The 26,215-nt window shown below is 42.8% G+C and overlaps 1 protein-coding gene across 4 annotated transcripts in view; it reads left to right on the top strand.

The window, feature by feature from the left end:
- Window positions 1-26,215, top strand: part of Mia3 (MIA SH3 domain ER export factor 3) — a 44,677-nt gene that overhangs the window by 13,386 nt on the left and 5,076 nt on the right. For 2 of the 4 annotated variants that reach the window (XM_028758338.1, XM_028758351.1), the window contains exons 5-20: window positions 1,911-2,120; window positions 8,231-8,373; window positions 14,891-15,022; window positions 18,858-18,879; window positions 19,529-19,617; window positions 19,842-19,919; window positions 20,013-20,123; window positions 21,624-21,695; window positions 21,867-21,971; window positions 22,539-22,661; window positions 22,749-22,860; window positions 23,656-23,711; window positions 23,800-23,890; window positions 24,041-24,179; window positions 25,160-25,261; window positions 26,063-26,123. In XM_028758338.1, the coding sequence (XP_028614171.1) occupies window positions 1,911-2,120; window positions 8,231-8,373; window positions 14,891-15,022; window positions 18,858-18,879; window positions 19,529-19,617; window positions 19,842-19,919; window positions 20,013-20,123; window positions 21,624-21,695; window positions 21,867-21,971; window positions 22,539-22,661; window positions 22,749-22,860; window positions 23,656-23,711; window positions 23,800-23,890; window positions 24,041-24,179; window positions 25,160-25,261; window positions 26,063-26,123 (1,646 nt within the window). Of the gene's footprint in view, window positions 1-1,910; window positions 2,121-8,230; window positions 8,374-13,763; window positions 14,026-14,890; window positions 15,023-18,857; window positions 18,880-19,528; window positions 19,618-19,841; window positions 19,920-20,012; window positions 20,124-21,623; window positions 21,696-21,866; window positions 21,972-22,538; window positions 22,662-22,748; window positions 22,861-23,655; window positions 23,712-23,799; window positions 23,891-24,040; window positions 24,180-25,159; window positions 25,262-26,062; window positions 26,124-26,215 lie in introns of those variants that run through there. The other 2 variants (XM_028758344.1, XM_028758361.1) reach the window with 1 other exon arrangement.

Below are 26,215 nucleotides of genomic sequence, written 5' to 3'. Positions count from 1 at the left end.
TTCTTCATGTATGGTTATAAGAGGGGCTTTATGAACACACTTTCTTCGTGTATTTATTAGTAAACGTGCAGATTCAGCACTGTCGTGCTTTTATAACATTCAAAATAGGAGATGTACTTCCATCGTGTCCTCTACACCACGCCACCCTCCCTTTCCTCATCCCTCCCATTCCAGCTAGCCTTCCATGTTTCTCTAGACAGGAACATTCAATTTTCATGTCATATGTACATAACTGATTTTGTATACCTGTATAAATCCCGAGATCCAGAAACGAGAGGAACCGTGATGTCTGTCCTTTGGAGACAGACTTACTTCACTTAACATGGTGATTTCCAGCTGTTCCCATCTTCCTGAAACTAACATAACTTCATTCATCCTCACAACTGGAAAGATTCTACCACATTTCCTATGTCCATCCCTCGGTTGTTGGACCTCCAGGTTGTTTCTTTATCTCAGCAGTCATGACTAGGGTTACAGTAAACATTGATGTGTGTCTCTGTGTTACATTGTCTTGGAGTCCATTGGGTGAACACTTGGGAGTGGTGTAGCTGGGTCACACGGCAGACTTGTTTTTGTTTCTTGATTTTCATAGCTGGAATCGTACTGTTCATCTTTTGTGGGCATCCTGTTATCTCCTACTTCTTATACACTGGGGTGTATACTGGGCCCTAGGGTTTTTATGTTAGCTTAGTCAAGGATGGAGCCAGGATGAGCTTTCCTACAGCACTGGACAAACACAAGTATATACTTATTGAATTGACCCCAGGATACCCTGACAGAAGCTTCTGATTCCTATACGTGTTGTACTCAATGTATCCATGCTTTGCAAATGAAAGTAGCTGTACAGAAGGTGAATGGTGTCGAGCAGAGGTACAGATACCTGTCTTCCTAGAGTGCTAATTTTCCTGAGAACTGGGAGAAATGAGCATGGTTGGGTTTTTTTTTTTTTGTTTTTTTGTTTTTGTTTTTTTGTTTTTTTGGTTTGGTTTTTCGAGACAGGGTTTCTCTGTGTAGCCCTGGCTGTCCTGGAACTCACTCTGTAGACCAGGCTAGCCTCGAACTCTCGAACTCAGAAATCTGCCTGTCTCTGCCTCCCAAGTGCTGGGATTAAAGGCGTGCGCCACCACCGTCCGCCGTGAGCATGTTTTAAAATTGAAGCTTTTGGTTAAGAATGAAATATTCAGGCTAGAGAGATGGCACAGTGGTTAAGAGCACTGGCTGCTCTTGCAGTGGACCTGAGTTTAGTTCTCAGCACCTATGTGACAGCTCACAACCATCAGACCTCCAGGTCTAAGTGACCTGATACCCTCTGGGCACTGCATATACATAGTACAGACACATACATGCAGACAAAATATCCAAACACATAAAATAATTTAAAAAAAAAGATTAAAACTCAAATAATTTTGGGGGGGGGTAAAGCATGAGGCTGCAAAGAAATGATCTTTCTCATGGGTCATAGTGTGCTATCACTCAGGCTCATGGGGAAGATGGCCCTACTGTCACTTGGAAGTATTCTAAACAGTACTTGATAGTGTTCTAAAGTCACTTTAGCAAGCTGTCCATGTGCAGAATGCCCTTCTTTATGGGCTCTATGAGACCAACACGACTGTTCTTCCTCTTGTTCCTGGGTTCTCTGTTGGACTGGAATTCTCCTCTGCATGTCTGCGTGGGCATATTCTGGCTTGCCACGGCAAGTCAGTGAAGTCTTTGTCGTGAATGCATTTATGAAATGTTTTGTAAATCTGTACTTTGTTGTCAATTAGTATGAAAGAAGTTACAACTCTTGCTTCTCTTTTTACCTGTGCACATGGGTTCTAGGGCAATGGGCTGGCGATGAGGAAGTACTGGTCAGCTGGGTGAACCAAAATGGATCTTTGATCAAGCTCTCTTTATGCGTTCTTCTCCAGAGATGCAACCACCCCAGCAAGACAGCTTACCACAAGAAAACACAGGAGATCTCAGTGTGCAGCTTCCGGACGACCCTGATCTCTCAGCTCACCCTGTGACGAGTGGGCAGCTTCCAGAGGACCCTGATGGCTTGGATCAACTTGAGACTGGGTACACAAGTGCCTCAGAGGTATCGCAGAAGCCAAACATCAAGAAAGACATAGATCTAGGTAAATTTTATAGTTTTTCTCTATGAAGTAGAGGTGTATTATAAAGAAGTCCTGCTAGAATATTTATTCTTTTTGGTTTTTTTTTTCGAGACAGGGTTTCTCTGTGTAGTCCTGGCTGTCCTGGGACTCACTCTGTAGACCAGGCTGGCCTCGAACTCAGAAATCCGCCTGCCTCTGCCTCCCAAGTGCTGGGATTAAAGGCGTGTGCCACCACCGCCCATAGAATATTTATTCTTTAAGGTAGGAAAGTCAGACCAATTCAGGTGTGTATAAATGTTCTACAAGAGACAGGGAAAAGAGTTCAGATGCATGGAGATTAAAAACAGGAACAAAGCCAGGGACTGCCATTAACATGCAAACCAGTGTTTGGCTGTGTCCGGCCACTATAAATCATTTCAGGATGAAACTGAGCTCCCATCCTTCAAAGGCCACATGTTCTAAGGCAGACATCCTGTTAGACAGGAGCACAAGAAGTGCTGGGCTGGGGACTGCAAGCTATGTGAAATAAGCCCCCAGGAAAGGCTGAGCGTTACAAGTCTCAGCTTAAAGGTCCTGGTTTCCCTGTTCACTCCCATTCCTCTGAGTGGCTACAGTGCAATTCTTTTTTTTTTTATTTATTGTCCAAATGAGGCAAATACAGCTTTTTAAAAATACTGTGAGGCGTCCAAGTGTCTTCCCATGGTATGCTTTTAGGAAACAACAGGGGATCTAGGGGGAATGACAGTCCAAACCAGACTGACATTTGTAATTGTAAATACTTGATTTCAGCACACAGGAACTATTGGTGGAAGGTAAAAAAGTTCTTTTTCATTTTTTGTTCTAAACATCCCCAATAATGGTATTAGTGGTTTCCTAATTGTTGTATATAGCTCACTCTCATTTCACTAGTAAACAAGATGCTCTCACTGTGCGATTTTGCTCTCCAATACAGTAATATGAGGATGTGATTACTGGGGTTTGCTTTGTGGGGTGGTCCAGTGTAGCGGCCGTTTCTTTTGTAACGGCCGTCAGGTTCTGTTACTTTGTAAAGGCCGGCCGGTTCTGTTGTTCCGGTCGGCAGGTCAGGGTTTTATTCTCACTCTTTCAGTCTCTTGACACCTCTCACTTTCTCTCTCTTTCTTCTACTTCTTATTTCCTACTACCTCCTACTACTTACTACCTCTTACTTTCTACCTCTACCTCCTCGACTCCTCTACTCCTCTACTCCCCTATAGAAGGGAAATCCTGGGTATTTATACCCTTTACCACGTGACTTGCCCTCGTGGACAATCTCAACTGAAGCCACTACGTCACGTGCCTTGTAGCCATGGATACCAGGAGCACCTGGCAGCTGGGGGCACTAAACAGTGTAACAAGATGTTTATCAGAGTGCGCTCAGCTATTGCAGGCTGTTGAAACAAGTCTCTTGTCAGGGTATATGGCTCAAGATGGCTGTAAAGATGATAGCCACTTTTGGCTAAGAGTCGGCTCCCAACAGGTCCCCCTTTTTAAATTTGTTTTCAAAAGGGAAGGCTGGGAAAACTTACGGAAACCGTGCCTGCCTTAGGTTGGAACAAAAGACCCCAGCCTCCCTTTCCCGTCTCTGGATACTCAACAGCCATTGGTTGAGCTCCTGTCTTAGGATGGTGAGGCCTCCCAGTTAGGGGCAAGGGTCTTGAGGTGTTCTCTTACCCGTCATTGACTATCCGGCTTAGCGTGTAAGTTAAGGGTTAATCTTCGTCAGTCTTGATGACAGAGGTTTTAGTCTCCTATTTCCAGCCTGTAATAATGGACCTGTATGGGTTTCATTTGTGTAACGTCTATCTGTTGTAGTACAAAAGCCATCAGTTTGTTGAGCAGCATGAACTCGAGAGACAAGAGACTTAGCAATGTCTGAATGGTTAGCGCAAATATAACACTCTTTTTAAGGGTAGTATATAACTTCTTCTGTTGGAGGAGTAAAAAGTATAAGTCTCTTTTATTCTATAACACTATTTTATAAATCTAATCTATATAAGTACAGAACTGATCATAGCTTTGATCTTAACAAAACAAGTAAGAAAATCTCTATTTCTGTCTCAATCAATCTCAAACCTAAAACACAACTATAGTAACTATGGTAATGGGTTTTCTCTAGGGTTTAAACAATGTACCACTAAATCATAAATCAGGGAACCAAGAGTCTAATAGAGCCACCCTGGAGGCGTGGGTGGTGATGTCTTCTTCCGCACTGAGAAGAGCCACCCTGGAGGTGCGGGTGGTGATGTCTTCTTCCGCACTGAGAAGAGCCACCCTGGAGGTGTGGGTGGTGATGTCTTCTTCCGCACTGAGAAGAGCCACCCTGGAGGTGTGGGTGGTAATGTCTTCTTCCGCACTGAGAACTTCTCAAGTCAGGTATACTGGTTGATTCGCTCCAGTGAAGCATCTTCATGTTTCCTGTAAAGGAAAAATACGCTTCTCAGGGGGTTTCTCTTCCCTGGATTTGTTATTATTGTCTATTTGTTTGATCAGTCTTTCTGGCAGCCATCGTGTGGCATCTGTCGTTTGGGAATATATGTAGACAGATCCTCTTCCCCAGATAAGCACTGGATCTGGCCCATTCCAGGTTTTAGTTAATGGGTCTTTCCAGAGGACTGTTGTAAAATTCTTTTTAGTATTAGGATGTCAGAATCTATCTGCAGCAGATTTTCTTTCAGAATCCAAAGATTTATGATTAGTAGGAATCAATGGAAGTAACAACAGTTGAGTTATCCTCCTTCCTGTAGGAATGGTGACTATATTCTGTATTGTCTTGGCCATTACCTTAATCTCACCTTGATAATCATTGTCTATAACTCCAGGAAAAATTTGTAGTCCCTCCATAGTAGTACTGTTTCTTCCCACTATCAGGCCAAACACATTTGGATAGAGTGGTCCAAACACTCCAGTGGGTAAGGCCTGAGGTCCCATTTCTGGGGTTAATACTGTGTGGGTGGCAGAACTGAGGTCCAGTCCTGTACTTCCTGGTGTTGTTCGACTAAGTTCTGAAAGGGGTTGTTGTTTGTCGGTATGAAACTGACTGCCCCATAAGCCTGTGTTGGCTTGTATTGGTTCGGGGCCTGGGGCTGGCCCCTGTTCTCGTTTCTCTGATTATAGGAAAGGGTGTTTCCTTGTGTATCTGTCTTGGACCTACATTCACTAGCCCAATGCCTTCCACGTTTGCAACGTGGGCATAGCCCAGGCTGTTTTCTGGGCTGTCTCTGGGTTAACTCATTTTTTGTTTTGCAATATTTTGAAAAGTGTCCAGGCTTGCCACATTTAAAACAGGCCTTTTTGTCTCTACTTGCCAAAAAGTCTCTTACTGATTGTCCTTGCATGGCGGCTGCCATAGCTAAGCCCTGTTGGTAGGAGGGCCCTATATCAGAACAGAGTCTGATATACCCAGTAAGGTCTGTCTTTTTCTTATAGGGTCTAATGGCTGCTTGGCAGGCAGAATTGGCATTTTCATATGTAAGTTGTTTCACATAATCTATACCTGCCTCTACATTATCAAAAATCCTCCCTGCTGTTGTCATTAATCGATGAACAAAATCAGAAAATCGTTCATCAGGCCCTTGTCTGACTGAGGTCAAAGATGCACCAGGGTCTCCCTTTACTGGGAGTTTGCGCCAAGCCTTCATGGCCGCATTTTGAATTTGAGCGAATAAGCCTGGGTCATATTGTATCTGGTTATCACTAGAAGCAAATTGTCCTTCTCCTACTAAGGCATCAAAGGACCAACCATTACCTGCCTGAATGTTTCTCCTAGCTGTCTCTTTACAATTTTCATGATACTCTGATTTCCAAATAAGATGGTCACCACCGCTAAGAACTGCTCTCACTAGAGTATCCCAATCACCAGGAGTCAGCCACTCCTCTGTAACAGATTCTAAGATTGCAAGAGTAAAGGGAGCAGTGGCACCATATTGTGACACTGAATTTTTTAATTTTTTAATAATTTGAAAGTTAAACCCTGTGTGATGTCTCTAGGTAACTCTTTGAGCGTCTCTAGTCTCTGATACAGGGAAAACCTTAACCTCTCCCTCCTCTGGCTGATCTGTGGCTGAACTGAAACCAGAGGACAGGGGCTGTCTTTGGACTCCAGGTTGAGGAACTCGAGGACCTGAGGAATTTTCCTTGTCTGTTCGAGACCTCTTCCCTGTCTTTAGTTTTTGTATCTGACTAATTAAGTCCTGATATTCTTCTTTTAACTCTATTTGTTGTTTAAGGAGAGAAATTTGTTGTTTAAGAAAAGAAATTTTGTCCTGCAACTCTTTTCTGTGATCTTCAACCACCATCTCCATAGCAGGAGCATCTGGAGGTGGAGGAGCACAGGGAGGGGGCCTTCGGGAAGAAGGCCATTCAGGATCAAAATATTTGGCTGTCTCTTCCTCTAGGTCAGCACAATCTGGGTCTGACAAATTGATTACTTCAACCTTTGGTCCTATTTTGGATTCTATGTGTTTCTTTTTCTTTTGGGCATGAAAGGCAACATTTAAACAGCGAAACAAAAGCAGACAATTGATACACGTAAACAGCAAGCAACAGAACAAAACCAGAGAGTTGAGTTCAGGCTGACTTATTTCTTGCCCCATTATTACTATGACTTACTGGTCTCCACACGGCAGTTTTCTGTGGCAATCACCTCTGTTTCACCTCTGAATTTTCAGTCAATCCTCCTTCCAGTAACGTCTCTCACTGGGTCTCTGGTTCTTGCTGCCCCACTTTGGGCGCCACTTTGTAGCGGCCGTTTTTTTTGTAACGGCCGTCAGGTTCTGTTACTTTGTAAAGGCCGGCCAGTTCTGCTGCTCCGGTCGGCAGGTCAGGGTTTTATTCTCACTCCTTCAGTCTCCTGACACCTCTCACTTTCTCTCTCCTTCCTCTACTTCTTACTTCCTACTACCTCCTACTACTTACTACCTCTTACTTTCTACCTCTACCTCCTCGACTCCTCTACTCCTCTACTCCCCTATAGAAGGGAAATCCTGGGTATTTATACCCTTTACCACGTGACTTGCCCTCGTGGACAATCTCAACTGAAGCCACTACGTCACGTGCCTTGTAGCCATAGATACCAGGAGCACCTGGCAGCTGGGGGCACTAAACAGTGTAACAAGATGTTTATCAGAGTGCGCTCAGCTATTACAGGCTGTTGAAACAAGTCTCTTGTCAGGGTATATGGCTCAAGATGGCTGTAAAGATGATAGCCACTTTTGGCTAAGAGTCAGCTCCCAACAGTCCAGTGCTAGTGATCACATTCAAGGCCTCCTACACGGTAGGTTAGTGTTACCACTGATTGACAGCTCTAGCACTAGTGTGTGTGTGTGTGTGTGTGTGTGTGTGTGTGTGAACGTAAAGCATAGCTATAAAAAAGAAGCGTTCAGTGTCACGAGGGTACTATCCCCTGCTCTCCATGGAATACACAGTGTATAAAATGTCATAGTGAAGAGTCCAGGGATTAAACGCATGCCTTGCCTGGCAATTCTATCTATATGGAGAATGTATAAAATCGTGTGTTGTGTTTTCAATTCCCCTTAATGGACAAGAGACACGATGGAGTACCTGGACAACAGACTGGAGAAGATCTTAGTTTTATAAATGAAGGTTCTGATGGATCCAGTTAAGGTCCTAGAGGCTTTGCTTTTCTCATGTAATTTTCCTTAGGAGTCGCAAATATTCTATGCTTAGTGTCTTAGTCAGGGATTTACTGCTGTGAACAGACACCATGACCAAGGCAGCTCTTATAAGGACAACATTTAACTGGGGTTGGCTTAGAGGTTCAAAGGTTGAGTCTGTTATCATCAAGGTGAGAGCATGGCAGCATCCAGGAAGGTATGGTGCAGGAGGAGCTGAGAGTTTTTTATCAGAAGGCTACTAGGAGAATACTAACTTCCAGGCAACTAGGATGGGATTCTTAAAGCCCACAAGCACAGTGACACACTTACTCCAACAAGGCCACACCTCCAAATAGTGCCACTCCCTAGGCCAAGCATATTAAAACCATGATACTGAGTGACTAATATTTAGAGGGCATTCTGTGAACATTTAAATGAAGAGAAAAATTCTTCTTTCAAAGCATAAAAGAAAATACGTTGTCCGTTGCCCCCTTTTAGGTCTTGTAACGGAAGGTGGTCCTGTCGGGGATGGAGATGTACAAAAGCAACTAGAGACAATTGCAGAGGAGCCAGCGGCTGTCCCACCTCTGGAAAGTGCATTTGGTTCCCTGTGTTCCTTCATCCTTTATTTAAGTAAGATGGTAAGTCTGATATAGTTTCTTCAGCTAGAACACTGATTAATACTGGGGTGTTTGCAGGGAGGAAGTATGCGTAAGGGCTGATGCTAGCAGGTCTCATATAGGTGAGGCCGGCCTCATACTCCCCGTGCAGCCAAGGCTGACATCGAACTACAGATCCTTTGGCTAATATCTCCAAGTGTTGATGCTGTAGCCATAGGTGGCCATCTTGGCTTGATTTGCAACATGTTTTAAGTTGAATCTGAGCCTAGAGTGAAGAATTTAAAATATCTTTATGAACTCTGCTTCTGATCCTCTGAAGGTGCCTCCTGAAGTGAGTCGCAGGTGGATGGCTTTAATTAGGAGCTCTTAGGTTAGCACACAAGAGTTTAGTCCCTGGCAGGGCTGGGCATGTACACACCTATAAAGCAGGGTTTGTCCTCTGGGACCTTTCAGTACCTCAGGGAGCTGGAGATGTTTACTTGAAACAGAAAACACAGTTTTTGTCATGGTTGGTATTGGAGCAGGAGGGTTAGGAGTTAGCTGAGATGTGGATTAAGGAGTGTGGTTTGTTGTTGGACTGAGTGGACTAGGGTGATGGGCGACAGGGACAGAAGAGACACCTTAGAGAAAGGGAAGCATGGAGAAAGGGAGGTGCTGGGGGAGACTAGGGCAGCCGAGGTGCCTGTGAAGGTGTGTCTGTCCTGAGGCATTCTGTTAAGTTGTCCATGTTACGTACCCTTTGAAGGTCTGAAACAGAGAAGGGGGAGGTCAGATCTATTTCCTAGGAAGAGCTATCCTGGCAAAATGTTTATTCCAGCTAATCTTTTTGAAGAGAGTCCGGATCCAAGTGAGACATTTAACATCTCTGGAAGCGCAGTCAAGTTTGTGAGATTTAGCGCCCTCTGGTGGTGTATATGGATATTGGATGTTTTTCTAGGTAAATTGGACCAGGCTGGAGACCAAGTGATGTCAGGACTGCACAGTGTCATTTTGGTCACAGTGGTCTCCTCTAGGGCCTGTAATCTTGAGGCTTGTGTAATAGAGTTTTGCTGTTGATGTTTTCTGTAAAAATGGTTCTGAGTCAGGAAGATCTGATTTCAAATCCCAATTTAAAAGTTTGTACAATTTATTAAACCTTGTTTCTGTGGAGCATAGCAACTGGACATCTTTATGATGTGAGTGATGATAACTTGATAGATGGGTACATTATGTCACGAGCAGATCAGGAGAATAACCAGGCAAGGATCATGCCTGTGGTTTCTCTGATTTTGTTTTTAAATGTTCTATCTATTTAATGTTTGTGCATGAGTGTATGCATATGTATGTGGCAGACAGTCAGGGGACAACCTGCAGGAGTCAGTTCTCTCCTTCTACCATGTGGGTTCTGGGGACCAAACCCAGGTTATCAGCACTGGCGCAAGCACCTTTGCCTACTGAGCCATCTTTCCAGCCCACTTTTAATCATTTGAAAACTTATCACAGGCTGTTATAATCCATTAACTGTGATACAGAAAATGCAGAACTAGTTCCTCTGTGCTTTTCTGTCCGTTTATTAACTTCCTGTCCTCCCCACTCCCCTTTCCATCTCTGTCAACCACTGTCCCATTCTCTTAAGATGTTGAATAGCAAATAACTAAACAATGACTCTCGGCCTCCTTGTCTGAAAAGTGCAAAAATAAAAACTATGCCTACTACAACAACCAAGTGATCGGCAGTGGAAAGTGTCTGAGGAGGTGTCTGGCACGTTGTGGAATTTCCTCCCACTCCTGCTTCTTCTTTATAGTCAGAGAATAGTGTAAAGATACTGAATACCAGCAAATTCAGAGAGGCTGCCTGATCAGATGGAACAGAGCCAATCCATCTTAAGTTTTCTCCATGGTTGCTTGTGCTGGTGTGATGGTGTGATGGCTCTGAGCTGTCACAGTGAAGATGCTTTCAGTGACTGAACCAGGCTCAGGAGTATCCTCCGAGCATCTCAAGGAGTCAGTGGTCGAATGTGGAAGGAAGGCTGTCTTCCTCACATTTCTAGGTATATATAGGACTCTCGCTTCTTGGTCTGAGTTAGAGACACAGATAAGATACAGGATATGGCATCGACCTGTAGGGTGCCGAAGGAAGATATAGACGTAAAAGGCAAGAAGGGACATAGTGTTCCAAGATTCCGACTCGAAGGGCATGCTCCAGAAAATACTTTAATGGCCCAATATGCACAAGGCATCTGCTAGGAGTCAAAGATTCTAATATGGGGGCTAGCGAAAAGGCTCCGCAGGTAAAGGTACTTGCTGCCATGTCTACCTGAGTTCAGTCTCACATCCCATGCCTTGGAAGGAGAGAACTAGTGCCTGTAAGTTACAGTCCTGACTTTTCAAGAGCTCGTGAGGATACAATTATACGGGAAAACTGGGGACCTATGAACGAGGCAATATGAAAGTTCAAGCCAGGAGCATAGTTACCTGGGAGGGAAGGTAAATTTGTTCTGCTTTGATTAGGGGAACTGAACCACCACAGGTCAGCTTCATGGGTCAATTGTTGGCTGATATTTGGAATCTTACAATTAGAAGGGACTTTGGAAGATGACCGCCCCAGAGTCTTACTAGTGACAGCAATTTCCTGACATGCCATTCTTTCTGAGGTCTGTGCATTAGTAATTCTTCTTTTAAAAATTTATTTTGTTGTGAGGTTTCATACAATATCTTGTGCTCAACATCTCACCAGCTCTCTGCTCCCCCTTTCTCATCCATGTAGCCCCCTTTATTCTCCTGGACACTCTGACTTACATTTTCATGTCATACATACATTCATGCTTTGATGTCTCAGTTTAAAATCTAGGAACCAGAAATGATAGAAAACATACTTGTGTTTCTGAGCCTGGTTGAATTCACTGAATGTGATCATCTTCAGTAGGATCTACTTTCCTGTGTGCATCAGTAATTCTTAGTGTGAGCCTGCCTGTCAGGGCCATGCCTCCTCCTCTGTGGCTAACTCATTTTCATATTGACTCAAAATTTCTCTTTATATGAAACTCTCTGTAAGATGTAATTCTTTTTCTACACAGTAATTCTTTGAATAGGTGAAGTTGTATCCTGTTTCAAATTTTAAGGGTTTTTTGTTTGTTTGTTTGCTTGTTTTGTTTTACTGGTTGGTTTCCCCCCTCCACCTCCCCTCCTTTGAGACAGGGTCTCTCTACATAGCCTTGATGGTTCTGAAACTCTGTAGACCAGGCTGGCCTCAGAGATCTGCCTGCCTCTGCCTCCAGAGTGCTGGGATTAAAGGTGTGAGCCAGCATGCCCAGCTTTTTAACACTTTGTCATGGAAATCTTCAAACAAAAGCAGCAAGCCTAACTTGGTGATGAGCATCAGATGACAACAGTGTAGCATTTGTTTTCAAACCCGGAAGGAGTTCTGAAAGACTGTGCCACATAGAAATGAAAAATGCTTGAAATGGGTCCTGGTCTCTTAGACTCTGTGAAAGCACAAGTCTCAAACCAGGTATTTTGCAGACTTTTTTTTTTTTTCTCTAAGGGTTTCCATGTCAGAGCCTTAAACATATTCATTTCTTAATCTTATTCCCAGTGGTCAATATTCTTATTTCCCATCTTGTTTGGAAACCAAATCCTAGCACTAAATACAATTACTATTGCTGTTGGTGTTTTGAAACAGTGTCTCACTCTGTGGTCCCCGCTAGCCTAGTAGCCACTTCTGTAACCCAGGCTACCCTTGAAGCTGTATCCATTTTCCTGCCTTGGCCTCCTAGGTACCAGGATTGTAAGTGTGAGCCACCATCCCTATCTTACTTACTTATTTTTTTTTTAATTTCATTTTTATTTTATGTATGTGGTCAGTTTTTTTTTCTACATGTATGTCTGTGTTCCACATGTATGCCTGTGCACTGTATGCATGACTGGTGTCCATGGAGGCCAGAAGAGGGCATCAGATCCTCTAGAACTGAAGTTACAAACAGTTGTGAGCTACCATCTGAATGCTGGGGATCCAATCCCAGGTCCTCTCAAAGAGCAGCCAGTGTTTTTAAACTGCTGCGCTAACCACCGGGCAATCTCTCTAACCCCTATTTTTATGTGTCTGCATGTGTGTCTATGTGAGATTATGCACATATTGTCGCAGTTGCACATGGAGGTCAGAAGAGGGGCTTGTATCCCCTGAAGCTGGGGCTACAGGCAGTGTGAGCCACCCCACCAGGGCGTTGGGAACCTAATTCCTGTCCTCTGCATGAGCAGTGTGAGTTCTTAGCAACTGAGCCATCCCTCCAGCTCCTTATTTTAGTTCATTGTCTATACTAGGGTCTTACTTTGTAACCCAGCAAACCCATTCTGTAGCTCAAGTTGGTCTCAAACCCACAGCAATCTTCCGGCCTCAACCTTCAACCTCCTGTGTGGGGAGGTTTCTGGGTTTTCTTTTCTGCCCTATGGTCTGTATTCCTGGGCTAGAACTGAGCCTGACTCCTCACTATATTCTTTCATTTGGTTATTCTTCTGCAACTCAGGACACCACCACCACTGCCAATTAAATATCCCCATTGCCTTCAACTTTAAGAGCATCATTTCTGGGCTATTTATTTCCCTTGTCCATTTCTACAAAGCTCGTAACCTTAAAAATGAGAAACTCCAGATGTTGGCGCAGAATTGGAAATGACAGAATTCCTCCATAAGGCTGTTTATAGGCAAGCGGAGGTAAAGAGAGGAACCCTAAAAGGATTTGAGTGGGCAGGAAGGAAGGTCTTACCCAGAAGCCAGTCTGATCTATGATCCCTCAGGAAGGGATCCGGAGATCCCTGGTCTTGTCTGGGTTTCCAGAACCAGTCCCTTCTATGTCTCAGCACCACAAGACAGGTTCAGTTCTGGTCCGTCCATAACCCCCCATCTTGATAGCTCCTTGGCCACGTCGACCCCATGCCCTGTGGCAGGTGAGCGTCTTTCATCTGGATTGTGCTTCACTGGATCTCTTCCCCAATTCCTCCTCATTGGACTCTTCCGTCCACCTCTAAGGGTTATTCGCTCTTCTTCCTCCACCTTGTGCTTTCTCTGTGCTTCTTCTCCCCTCCTCCGCCTCCAAACGCCCCACTCACTTGAGACTCTTCTAGTCAGCTGCTCAACCTTCTCCCTCACTTGAACCCCCACCTCTACGCCCCTCCCAGTCCTATGCTGTTTTCTCTCTCCTCACTCTATGAGTGGTTCTGCTAACCTTCACGCACCATCTTCTACCCCTTACTTTCTACGCTTTGATTCTTCCGCTCAGCGCGCTGTCACCCCCCAGCTCCACCCGGCGGTTGGTTTGCTCCGCACTTGTCCCGCCCCTGCCACGCCCCCGTCCCGCCCCCCGCACACCCCGCTCGCTGGCTTCCTGGGTGCGCTGACGTCGCTCCTCGGCCGTGTCTGATGACGTGTATTGCCGGAGGCCTAGTGCGGAAGGTGCCGCGGCCCGGGAAGGCGAAGTTCATTCCCAGTGTCCGCCCCCCGGAGCCGGTCCTTCCCAAGGCGGAAGCGGTGAAAGCCGGCTCGGAGCTGTCCGCAGGAAGCGTCGTCTCCGCGTAGCTGCCCCCACACGATGGACTCATTGCCTGCCACCGTGCCTTCTGTCACCGCCTCCCCGGGGGACCCCGAGCTGCTGGGGCCCCTTTCGGTGTTCTACGCAGCCCTCATAGCCAAGCTCCTAGAGGTGACAGTCGCTAGTCGCAGGGAAGGGTCGCGGCTGTGGCAGGCGGGAGGACCAGTGGTGGGCAGAGCGAGTGTCCAGAGCGACGGTCCCGGAGAGGCGAGCGGAGCCCGGGGCCGGCGGGACGCGGCGCTGCGGTGTGGGACGCCTTGGTCACTTGTTGGGTTTTCAGAGAGCACTGCCACAGTGACAGGCAATGTGTTACGTGGTGGAGTCCTTTCCTTGCGGCAGTGTGGGGGGTGGGGCCAGTATTGTAATTAGCAGGCAGTGAAAGTGTAGAGTGGGTAACACCTGTGTAATACTGCCTTTGAGGAAACGGTTAGAGCTCAGACACAGAGCCGCATAGACGACATCTGAGAGCCTGACCTCTAAACCAGTTATCAAGAACCGTCTGGACTTACTCATCACCTGTCTTTGTTTATGTAAGAATGTAGCCAATAACTTAAAATATTACGAGAATAACACGTTACATTATAACACTGGATTTTTGCATCCACAAAAGTTGATTACTTATATATTTAAAACTTTTGTGTTGTGTGCTTTTTAAAGTAATAAAACTTATCTAAAAGTATGATCCAGGGAATTTCTAAGTATATAATAGACAACACAATATAACAGAGCCTATTAGAAACTGGAAATTTATGTCCAACTTAAAACTTAAAAAGTATTTTAGTGTCTCTGCTTGAGTACTCTACAAGTCAAATTAGAGACTGACAATATCCTGTATTTCTCGAAGTGGGAGTTATTGAAGATGGCCTGGAGTGCTTACCTGATGGAGATTGGTTTAGAATTTCTATGAGGATTCTTTATGAATGTTTTATGGTAAAAATTTTAAAGTTTTCCATTATTTCTAATCTGTCTGTTTCAGCTAATTGCCACATTGCCTGATAATGTCCAGCCCGGGCCTGACTTTTATGGACTGCCATGGCAGCCTGTGATCATTACTGCACTCTTGGGAATTGTTTCATTTGCAATTTTCTCCTGGAGAAGTATTCTTGTTGTAAGTAAATTAAATTATCTTATCACATGACTCAAAAGTACATGTAGTATTTTGTGATCACTGACCCTTTTGCTTACTTATTTTTAATTACTACATGAATACAAGTTAATGGTTATACTTCTAGTTAACTTGTTCAAATAATTTAGTGTAATTTTTGTATTGATAAAGAATTAAGAGAACAAGATAACGTATTTATAATTTTGATTAGAAAAGTTTGATTTTAAAAAACTCCTATACCATTTGGTAGCTACATGTACATTGTAAGTAGAACTGGGAATTCTTTAAAGCCATCCTAAAAAGTAATTTAATAATATGTATCAGATATTTTATAAAGGAGTAGGCTGGATAATAGTTATCCTCTTATATAGTATGATGCCTTGTCAAATAATCAATCTGAAAGAAATAACTAATTAATCATACATTAAAGATCTTACACAAGAATGTTTAATGAGACAGCCTTTATTTTTAGATAGTTATTAGTTGTGTGTGTGTGTGTGGGTATGTGTGTGTGTATTTTCTGTGTGTGCACTTGCACATATACCATGAGAACTCAGAGTACAATTTTGTGGAACTGGTTCTCATCTTCTGCATTTACATGGATTCCACGGCTCGAATTCCGCATCTGACTGACATCCTCAGGGAGCAGGCGCCTGACCTGCTGAGCTCTCTTGCCAGCCCTGGAGGAGTATTTATTCAAGTGGGAACTTGCAGGAACCTAATACACATGCATGTGATGGGATATTTGACAACTGAAATGACACTGGGTGCAGCAAATGCTTGTGAGTTAGTGGGAAACAGAATGAATCACAAGCTGTGCCTTGAAAGTGATGTGAATGGCACATGTCATTAACACAGGCTCACATACTGCAAATAGTACAGTGCAGTGACACATATCATAAACAACTGCAAATGGTGCATCTCAGTGACACATGTCACAAACATGCACACACACTGCAAATAGTACAGCACAGTGACACACACAGCTAGCAAATGAGGTCCTTTCAGCCTTCTTTCATTATGTGTTGTATGTCCATGTACATGTGCCTATGTGCATGTGCATGTGGATGGGTGAGGCGCCCAGAAGAGCCTATCAGACCCACTGGAGCTGACGTTCTAGGTCGTTGTGGGACAAACTTCTGTCCTGCAAGGGAAGGAGGTGCTCTTAATCCTAAAGCCATCTCCCAAGCCTTAGTCTTTTTCTTTATATATGTTCCTCAATTTTTTCTGGTTTGATCATATGTTGTGGTACTCAAAAAATGTCCTTTTTATTTGGAGTTACAGATTATATAGTGTCCAGAGACACATTATTACATTTTCATTCCTTTGTTTTCCTGGGCACAATTTGTGTCTCAGATATACACATTCACCTTTGGAGCCTTGGCCTTTTCCCTAAGATAACCTGGGTTTTGCTTCTGCCAACTTACCTGTTCTTGTTAGTTTGGGTGAAATGGGATAAGAGAAGCTTATTCATTGATTGGGAAGGCTACGGCATTAGAGAAAGTCATTCATTTCCCTGTGTTGGAAGTTTTTTGTTTGTTTTGTTTTAACTCCTGGAACTGGAGTTATATTCAGTTGTGACCTGCCACATGGGTGCTGGGAATTGAACCCAGGTCCTCTGGAAGAGCAGCCACTGCTCTTAACTGCTGAGCCACCTCTCCAGCTCCAGAATGTATTTTCTTTTCTTTTTTTTTATGATTTATTTATTTATTTTATGTATATGAATACACCATTGCTCTCTTCAGACACACCAGAAGAGGGCATCAGACCCCATTGCAGATGGTTGTGAGCCACCATGTGGTTGCTAGGAATTGAACTCAGGACCTCTGGAAGAGCAGTCGGTGCTCTTAACCACTGAGCCATTTCTCCACCCCCAGAATGTATTTTCTTATAACAAGATAATTATGCATGTTTTATATGGATAAGACTGAAACTTCATGGATGACTTATGGATGCTTCTGAATATCATCACCACTTAAAGACAGTTAGTATCGAAGGGCTAGAGAGATGATGGCTCAGTAATGATCCAGTACTTGCTGCTCTTGCAGAGGACCCAGATCTGATTCCCAGCTGTCACACGGTGGTTTGTGAACATCTATAACTCAGGTTCCATGAGATCCAGTGCTCACTTCTGGCTCCTACAACCACTAGGCATGCATGGGGCATATGCATGCAAAACATTTAAACATATACAATACAAATAAACACATTAATCAAAATAAACAATAAATTAAACACTACAAATAAATACATCTAAAGTTTTTAAAATAGTAGTATTTGAAAGGAGAAATATATTTTGAGTTAAAATTAACTTAGCAGGCCAGCAAGTTGGCTCAGTGGATAATGTGCCTGCAGCTAAGGAAGACAACCTCACTGTGATCCCAGGACACCACATGGTTGGAGATAAGAACCAACTCCCACAAGTTGTCCTATGACCTACACATGTACATATGTATGCCTTTGGATGTACACACGCAGACACATGAACACAAAAATGTAATTGTTTCTTAAGAAATTTGGGCTAGGTGTTGCAGCATACACCTACAGTCCCAGTGCTCAGGAGGCAGAGGCAGGTGACTGCAAGGCTAACCTGGTCTACATAGTGTTCCAGACTAATGAAGGCTACGGAGTGAGACCAAGACTTACAAGGAAAAGTAAATTTAGTAAATCTTTCAGATCTAGAGGTCATTGCTTTCTTGATGGGAATAACAATTGTAGCTGTCCGCTTTCTTGTATGTCTCCTGTAGTACCATGTCCTCTTCAGGCCGAGTACCATGTACCACTATTAGTCTTGGAAGTCAGATGATGTGCTCTGTCAGATTCCTAACTTGTTTTTAGTTTTTCTGTGTGTCTGTGTTCGTGCGCATGTGCGTGTGCATGCGTGTGTGTGTGTGTGTGTGTGTCTCTATGTGTGTAAGTGTACATGTGTGGAGCTCAAAGGCCAACCCCTGGTGTCAGTTCTAGCCTTCCTCTTTTTTGAGACCCAGTTTCTTTTCAATTGTCCATCACCACATGTGACAAGCTGCTGGCCTGAAGGATTCTGGGAGACTCATACTGCCACCTCCCATCTCACTGTAGGAGCACTGGGGTTACAAACATACTGCCATTCTTCTGGGCTTCCAAACTCAGGTCCTCACACTGGCATGGCAAAAGCTTTATCCACTGCTTATTCTCCTACATTCATCAGGTAGACAGCTCTGAATAGGATTTCTAAAATAGTTTCTGGTGAGTGAAAGATGTATATCTAAATGAAAAGATTTTCCCTTGAATTTTGTTTCTTTGATATTTTTCTGAACACATGAGTTTCCTCTAGCTATTCAGAGTTGTCAGATGGTACCAAGTAACTAGAACATTGATGTGTTTATTATTACTAAGCAAGTAGCCACTTGTGTTATGAAGCATCACTGCTAATAAACATACTTTTAGCTATAATTTTTAAAATATATCTATTGAGGCTATTTGTGAAGTATTTGTACCAATTACATTTGAAATGCCTTTTAGCCTTGTCTTTTTAAAAATTTTTAAGATTACGTTTATTATTTATTTGTATACATTTGAGCCATGTGCACATGTGCAGATCAAAGCATAACTTGCAGGCTTTCTCTTTGCACCATGTGGGTCCTGGGATGGAACTCAGGATGTCAGAGTTAGTGACAAGCACCTTTGCCTGCTGAGCTGTCATGCCAGCCCAACCTTTCCTTATTCTCAAATACTATGGGTTTATTATACTAAACCAAGTTTGTTACTAACTTCTCATTTGTTTATGGTTCTTCTGTATCAAGAACAATTGCTACTTAAGTGTTTGACAACAAACCTAATTTTATTTCTTTTCTTGTAGGTAAAGAGTAGAGTATATCAAGGTAAATATTTAGGTTTTCCCTTGTATTAACCTTCTGCTTTGGTGTTCGATGGGAGTTTTCTGTAACATAGACTTAGACGCCATGACTTCTACTGTCCAATTGCTTTATTAACTCCTGGAAAGTTGACTGTCTCTAGCCCACCAGCTTGGCTGGGAGAACCGTGGGGATGCCAACTGAGACAGGCGACAGAGATCAGCAGATGGAGGGAGTGTGGAGAACAGGGTTAGTTAGTTACCATGGGCAGATCAAGTATGCATGCTGATGCAGTACAGACTCCTTCCCTGTGACAAACACACATCTGAGTGGACAGTGTCCAGGATGGTGGAGGGAGCTGGTATTTTGTGTTTCTCAGTTTCTCTTTGCAAATGGCATTTGAAACATTCTCATTGTCTGAGATGTGGCAAAGGTATAATAGCACTTCCTTAAATTCTGTATCTCTAAATTAAACGTAAAGTCTGCACACTGCACTTTTTAAGGCTTAACATTCTTACACCCTTACTGTAATCACTATAGACTGCCTTTAAGGGCATAATAGTCATGGAAAGCATGGTTTCCCTCTCTTAGTGCCCGGCACCAGACCTCGCTGTTAATATACTGGGGCATTTGGCTTCATCTTAGGCTCAAACTTACAGATTTCCCTTCTTTTTAGTTACTGAGAAACAAATTTCTGAAAAGTTGGAGAATATCAAGAAAGAAAATGCAGAACTTATGCAAAAATTGTCAAGTTATGAACAAAAGGTATAATTATTCTTTTAACTTCCCCATTCCAGCTTGAATGTTTCTATCTTAACATTCCATTTATGATTTTAAAGATTCATTTTATTTTATCATTTCCTATGTGCCATTGGAGATGTAAACAGTTATCTAGAGGAGGTTGTCCACTTGGAAGTGACTTTGCTAGCACTATAATTTGTAGTTAATTCTAAGTTGTAACATAATCCTAAACACCTTGTTTTATATAGATCAAGGAGTCAAAGAAATATGTTCAAGAAGCCAAGAAACAAAACATGATTCTCTCTGATGAAGCTGTGAAATATAAGGTAAAAATCTCTTAGGGGAGAATTGCATTCTACAAGTGAAAGCAATTGGAAAGAGTAATTCTTACTAATCTTAGTATTTTTGTTTTTGTTGAGGATAAAATCAAGATACTTGAAGAAACTAATGTAAGTCTGGGTGACAAAGCCAAAAGCCTTCGTCTTCAGTTAGAGTCTGAGAGAGAACAGAACATCAAGAACCAGGACTTGGTAAGATAAGCTGCTCACTGGAAATGTAATTGGGCTTTTGAAGGATGCTAAGTGAGGGGAATTTTCCCCATGCTGTTAGCGTCAGTGGAAGTGGGAGTCAGGGAAGTTGACTCTACTGTGGCTTGCCTATGGAATTTTGTAACCCTGGGTTACTCTTATGGCCACAGGAAGAGTATTTTTGTTCTCAATACTGGACCAGTGTCAAATGGCTGGGCTCTGCCCTCCAGCCAGGTAGACTATGAATTTTGGCCTCATTGAATGTTCTTAGATTTTGTTCTGACTTTTAAAAATTCTCTTTTCAGTAACTTATTTAAGTTTCATGAACAGTTGCAGAGAAAACAGAGAGGCTTTCTATTATATGATACCTCAGCAGAGCTAATGCCCAGCTAAGGAAGTACTAGCCATATTTCTCTGATGTTAAATTATTCTTTTCAGCTCTGTTTACTGTATTCTTTGGAAACCACTATGCATGGCTCACAGTTAGAGGGAAGAATTACATTTTCCACCCCTTGAGGAGCTGGAGTCTTCATAAATTTTTGGAATTCCTGTGTATGAGATTGGTCTATTTTCTTCCAAATTCTTCTATTCCCAATTTAGGCAATGAAATTCTCCCCCACCCCCTCTGCTCTTGGATTTTGACCCTAGTGTCTCACACAGGGTAACTGGGTATTGTAACACTGACCTATAGCATTATCCCTTTTCTGTTTTTAATTTTGAGACAGTTTCCACTAAGTTGCTTGTGCTGGCTTTGAACTCTGTAGCCAAGACAGGTCTTGAGTTCATGACCCTTGTGTCTCAGTCTCCTAAATTATCAGGCTTAGTTAGCTAGGCAGAGATTTTTTTTTTTTTTTTAAAGTTTTTCTCTACTGGGAATGGAACACAACCATGACAGTAATTTGAATTGTCTTACTTGATTTATTCTTTTATTTTTTTATGCAGTTATGTGCTGCATTATCTTGTAACTAAGGTTGGATCATTAGTACATTTATTTTTCCCCCCCTTAGGCCAAAACTGGATCTCTTAATTTTACCCAAACCACGGGCTATAATGGGATATGTTTCATCCTTTAGTGTGTGGGTTAGCTTGTTTTATGTCAACTTAACACAAAGAGAAGTTCAGTTGAGAAAATGCCCTCCCCAGATTGGCCTGTGGGAAGGTCTGTTGTGTGTTTTCTTGATTGATGGTTGATGTGAGAGGGCCCATCTTTCTGTGGCCAGTGCTGCCTCTATGCTGGTGGTCCTAGAAACTAAAAGAAAGTAAGACAGCTGAGTAATACATGGGGAAGAAGGCAGTGAGCAGCATTCCTCTGTGGCCTCTGCATCAGTTGTCTCCAGGTTCCTGCCCTGACTTCCTTAGATGATGGAGCAAAAATAAACCCTTTGCTCTCCAGGTTGCTTTGGGCAGTTTATCACAGCAGTAGAAAGCAAATAAAGTCAGCATATGTGTACACTAGTGATTTTGCTGAGACCTGAGGCTTTGTCTTCTGCTTTCATGGGTCAGATACTGGAAAACAAGAAGTCTATTGAGAAGTTGAAAGAGGTCATTTCGATGAATGCATCAGAACTTTCAGAGGTGAGTATGCTGTAACAAGAATATCGTCTGTGTCCTATCTAAGGATTGTCTTAGTTTAGTTGAACAAAAGTTTGAGGTGTGCTAAAACATGTAAAAAACCTACATGTTTGGTTAAGGAAATGTTAACTTTTTCTTTGCATTAATTTACTAATTGGGAGTGGTTTTTATTAGGTTCAAGTTGCCCTTAATGAAGCCAAGCTCAGTGAAGAGAATGTAAAATCTGAATGCCATCGGGTTCAAGAAGAAAACGCCAGGCTTAAGAAGAAGAAAGAGCAGGTAAGGCCTGTCTACCTAATACTGAAGGCACTTCCCCTCAGCAGTCTCCCCTCAGGCTGGCTGCTGGGAGGAGTACACTCTGCTTCCCAGGTGGAGCAGGGATCTGCTTCAGGAGTTTTCTCTATAACTTATCGAAGCTCTCAGGGTGGTTATTTTTTATCTTGACTTGTAAAATTGAGTAGCCTTAAAATAGCAAATAATTGGATTTTTATGTCCAAAACTTAAATATTTTTAACCATGTTTTAATAACTTTACTGACTAAGGGAAGGTTATATGACCAGAGAGTCTAGATTTAGGAGTCTGTGAGATGTGCCCACTCATCCTACTGGAAGCAAATTAAGTTGACTTAGCAATAGTTTTCTGAATGCTGGGACAACTGGGTCAGCCTCCTTTACACACTGATGTTCTTACCTCAGCTCTGAGGGTTGGAACCACTCTCCCCTTCTTTAACTGAGGTTTGAGCTCATAATGACAAGCCAAGGCTTCCTCCCACTGTCTCGCACAGCTCGTCTCTCTCCCATCGCACCCCTGCACATAGGAAGGAGTTTATGCTCTCTGACTTTTCAGTTGCAGCAGCAGATTGAAGAGTGGAGTAAATCCCATGCTGAGCTCACTGAACAGATCAAGTCGTTTGAGAAGTCCCAGAAAGACTTGGAAGTCGCTCTGACTCACAAAGATGACAATATTAGTGTAAGTTTACTCTCATGAATATACACTTAATCCATGTGTTCTGATTTAGAATCAAGAGGCTTTTACATCCATTTGCTTCTTTTCTAGGCGTTGACTAATTGCATCACACAGTTGAATCGGTTAGAATGTGAACTTGAATCTGAGGATCCAAATAAAGGAGGAAATGAGGCAGACGAGCTGGCCAATGGAGAGATGGGAGGTAAGGTCTGTCTCGGGGAGGTTGGACCTATTTTTGCCCTCTTGACTTGAATTTCCATTCATTGAAGCTGCTTTTCAGCTGTGCTAAGCTTTAGTGCTGTGGGCTCACACTAATGAACGTGTAGATGGTATGTCTGTGTTGGGCAGGGGGGTTACTTGTGTAGGCATGCAAAGAACACTGACATTTTTTTTACCTATCCCCCGAGAACAAGGTGTGTACAGTGGAGTTATCTCTTGTCTCTAAGTATCAACACTGCCCAGGGGAACTCATCTTGACAGTGTGGTCTCTGGGGCTCTGCTCTTAGCGCTTGCAGCTTTTTTTTTCAGAGGCCTCAGGAGGTTGGAATCACAGCTCAGGCTGTGAGGTAAGAAGCTAGAGTTGCAGGCACAGCAGGATGCTAGAGACCGATGCCTGATCAAGAGTTGTCTCTCAGGTGGAATACTAACTGCTCCTTACCGCTGGGGTGCTTTAAATCATACCCGCTAGCAGACTCAAGGCAGAACAAAGGTCTAGATGTTTTCAAGTAGTAGGCATTTGTCCAGTTTTAGGCAATCTGAGAGAAGAAAGCACTCTGTCTTGGAGCAAGGATGCCTTTTTTTTTTTTTCTTTTAAATGGTACAAACTGGTAGTTTGTAAATATAAAATTTCAATTCTAAATCAGTTAATCATTTCTTTTAGTTGACTTTTTTTTTTGTTTTTTATTTGCTGTTTGAATGTGATCGTTGTTTGAGGGAAGTCATGAAAATGTCATTAAAGAGCAAGGAAGGAAAAGCAATGGAAGCTTTTCTCTTGCAGGTGACCGGAGCGAGAAGATAAAAAACAGAATTAAGCAGATGATGGACGTCTCTCGGGTACTGACCTGTTTGTAGTCCCAGAAGTACCAGGGAGTCTTTTCTATGGCTCTCTTTTAAGACTAGATCTTTCTTCTGTTATTTTTAGACACAAACTGCAGTCTCAATAGTTGAAGAGGATCTAAAACTTTTACAGCTTAAGCTAAGAGCATCGATGTCTACTAAATGTAACCTGGAAGGTAGGTTCTTCTGGAGACAAAATTGCCACATATTAAAACAACTTAAAATTTGATTGGCAAGATAAGTAGACCCCAGTGTTTTCTTCTCACTTCTCAGAAGTGACCCCTCAGCCCTGTCTCTCAAGCTTCTGCCCCTTTTATCCCTTATAGACCAAATCAAGAAATTGGAAGATGACCGCAGCTCGCTGCAGACTGCTAAAGCTGGGTTGGAAGATGAGTGCAAAACTCTGAGGCAGAAGGTGGAGATCCTGAATGAGCTGTACCAGCAGAAGGAGATGGCTCTGCAGAAGTAGGCCCCATGCTCTCTGCTAGCCCTGCACACACCCTCTTTTCTAAAGCTTATTTACAGTTTTCCCATTTATAATTAGCAGAGCCTTGAGTTTCTCTTTGGGCTTTATTTCTATAACTTGCCTTTTCTTTGTATGTATATATGCTTGCGATTAGGTGTTGCTGTTGTATGTGTGTGCACTATATGTACTTAATGTGGGTATGCACATGTGTGCATATGAGTGTAGAGGTCAGAGGTCAAAATTGGATGTCTTTTCCTCCTTTGATGTTAATGTTTATTTTTTGGGTCATATCATTTATTGATCAGAAGAGCATCCATTCCATTAGTCTGGCTGGCCTGTGAGCGTCAGGAATCTGCCTGCCTCTGCCTGGCCCTGCTGGAGTTACAGGTGTGCACCTGCACGGGTACCTGGCTTTTTATACAACAGTTCTTCCAGGACAACATAAACAAGTAATTAGTACCTTTTCCAGGGCAAAAAGAAGTATTTGCCCCTGCTTTAGTTGAGTGGGATGGCTGTTTTCCACACGACAGGAAGCTTTTATTACCTATTATAGTGCATGTTACCCACTGAGCACAGTGTTTTTTATGATTGTTTTATTGTTAGAGGAAATTGTGGGATACACTGAAAATGGCTTCTGGCTTGCCAAGAAGTCAGAGTTTGACTTCCTAGATATAAGGGAAATTTTGAAAACTTGCCTGACTTCATCTGTCTGGGCATTAAGGCAAAGATAGGAAGCAGGGCACTATGGTACATACCTTTAATGCCAGCACTCAGGAGGCAGAGGCAGGCAGATCTTGAGTTCCAGGCCAGCCTGGTTTACAGAGTGAACCAGGGCTAGGCAGAGAAACAAACAAAAAACATAAACCAAAACAAACAAACAAAAAAAACCCAACCAACCAACAGGAGGATAGGAAGGGACAGTTGAACAAGAGCCAACTGCCATGAGAAGGTCCGTCACCTGTAACTGGTTTCATCCTAGAAAACTGAGTCAAGAAGAGTATGAGCGGCAAGACAGAGAGCAGAGACTAACGGCTGCCGATGAGAAGGTGGTTCTGGCTGCAGAGGAAGTAAAGACATACAAGTAAGTTCAGGCTCTGCATAGGGCTCTGCTTGCTTTCTCAACTGGAGAAAATGTGCACAAGAGAACAGCATAGGAACCTGAGTAAGGTGGGGATGTGAGTCTATTCAGTCACAGAGGGAAAAAATAGCCCACGTGCTGATAAGACTACAAAGGCCCGTGTTTCCTGCAGATGCTCTGGGGCAGCAGAGTGGGGAGGAATTTTATATACTAGAGCAGTAGTTCCCAACCTTCCTAATGCTCCAGCCCTTCAATGCAGGTCCTCATGTGTCCCAACCATAACACTATTTTCATTGCTACTTCATAACTGTAATTTTGCTATTGTCATTATTTGTAATGTAAATATTGTTGGAGATAGAGGTTTGCCAAAGGGGTTGCAGCCCACAGGTTGAAAACCACTGTATTAGAGTCATTCTTTAATGAAAACAGTTTGATATGTGAAAATCACTGCCATGATTGTTCCACTTGATAGCTCAGTAGTCAATAGTCTGTTTAATTTCCTGTCGATTAGAAGAAAGAAGAAACACCTGTATGTTTGTGTAGAAGCAAATACTCATAGCGGCCGTTATGAAAATATATTGAAGACCATTAAGGAAATGATAGTCTAGGAATCTCTAGCCATGAAATGGCAGGAAAATTAATTTTTTGTTTATACTGTACTTCAAGTAAATCTATATAAAACATGTTTTTGTATGTCTGGTGATATCTTTAATACTGTAGCTATTCAGAATTAAGGGAACACTGTTGGATTGTTCCATTTTATCTAGTTGTGTTTTAATTGATAATGCCAAATGTAATTTTTAGGCGGCGAATTGAAGAAATGAAAGAAGAATTACAGAAAACAGAACGTTCATTTAAAAGCCAGGTAAAAACTCTTATTAGACTACATTAGCTGCAGTTTTCTGTTTTCTTTCTTTCTTTCTTTCTTTCTTTCTTTCTTTCTTTCTTTCTTTCTTT

Source organism: Grammomys surdaster, unplaced genomic scaffold (assembly GCF_004785775.1).
Source record: "Grammomys surdaster isolate TR1022 unplaced genomic scaffold, NIH_TR_1.0 130, whole genome shotgun sequence".
Lineage (NCBI taxonomy): Eukaryota > Metazoa > Chordata > Mammalia > Rodentia > Muridae > Grammomys > Grammomys surdaster.
The sequence above is the reverse complement of the archived record's forward strand: the minus strand, read 5'-3'. Positions and strand labels throughout refer to the sequence as shown.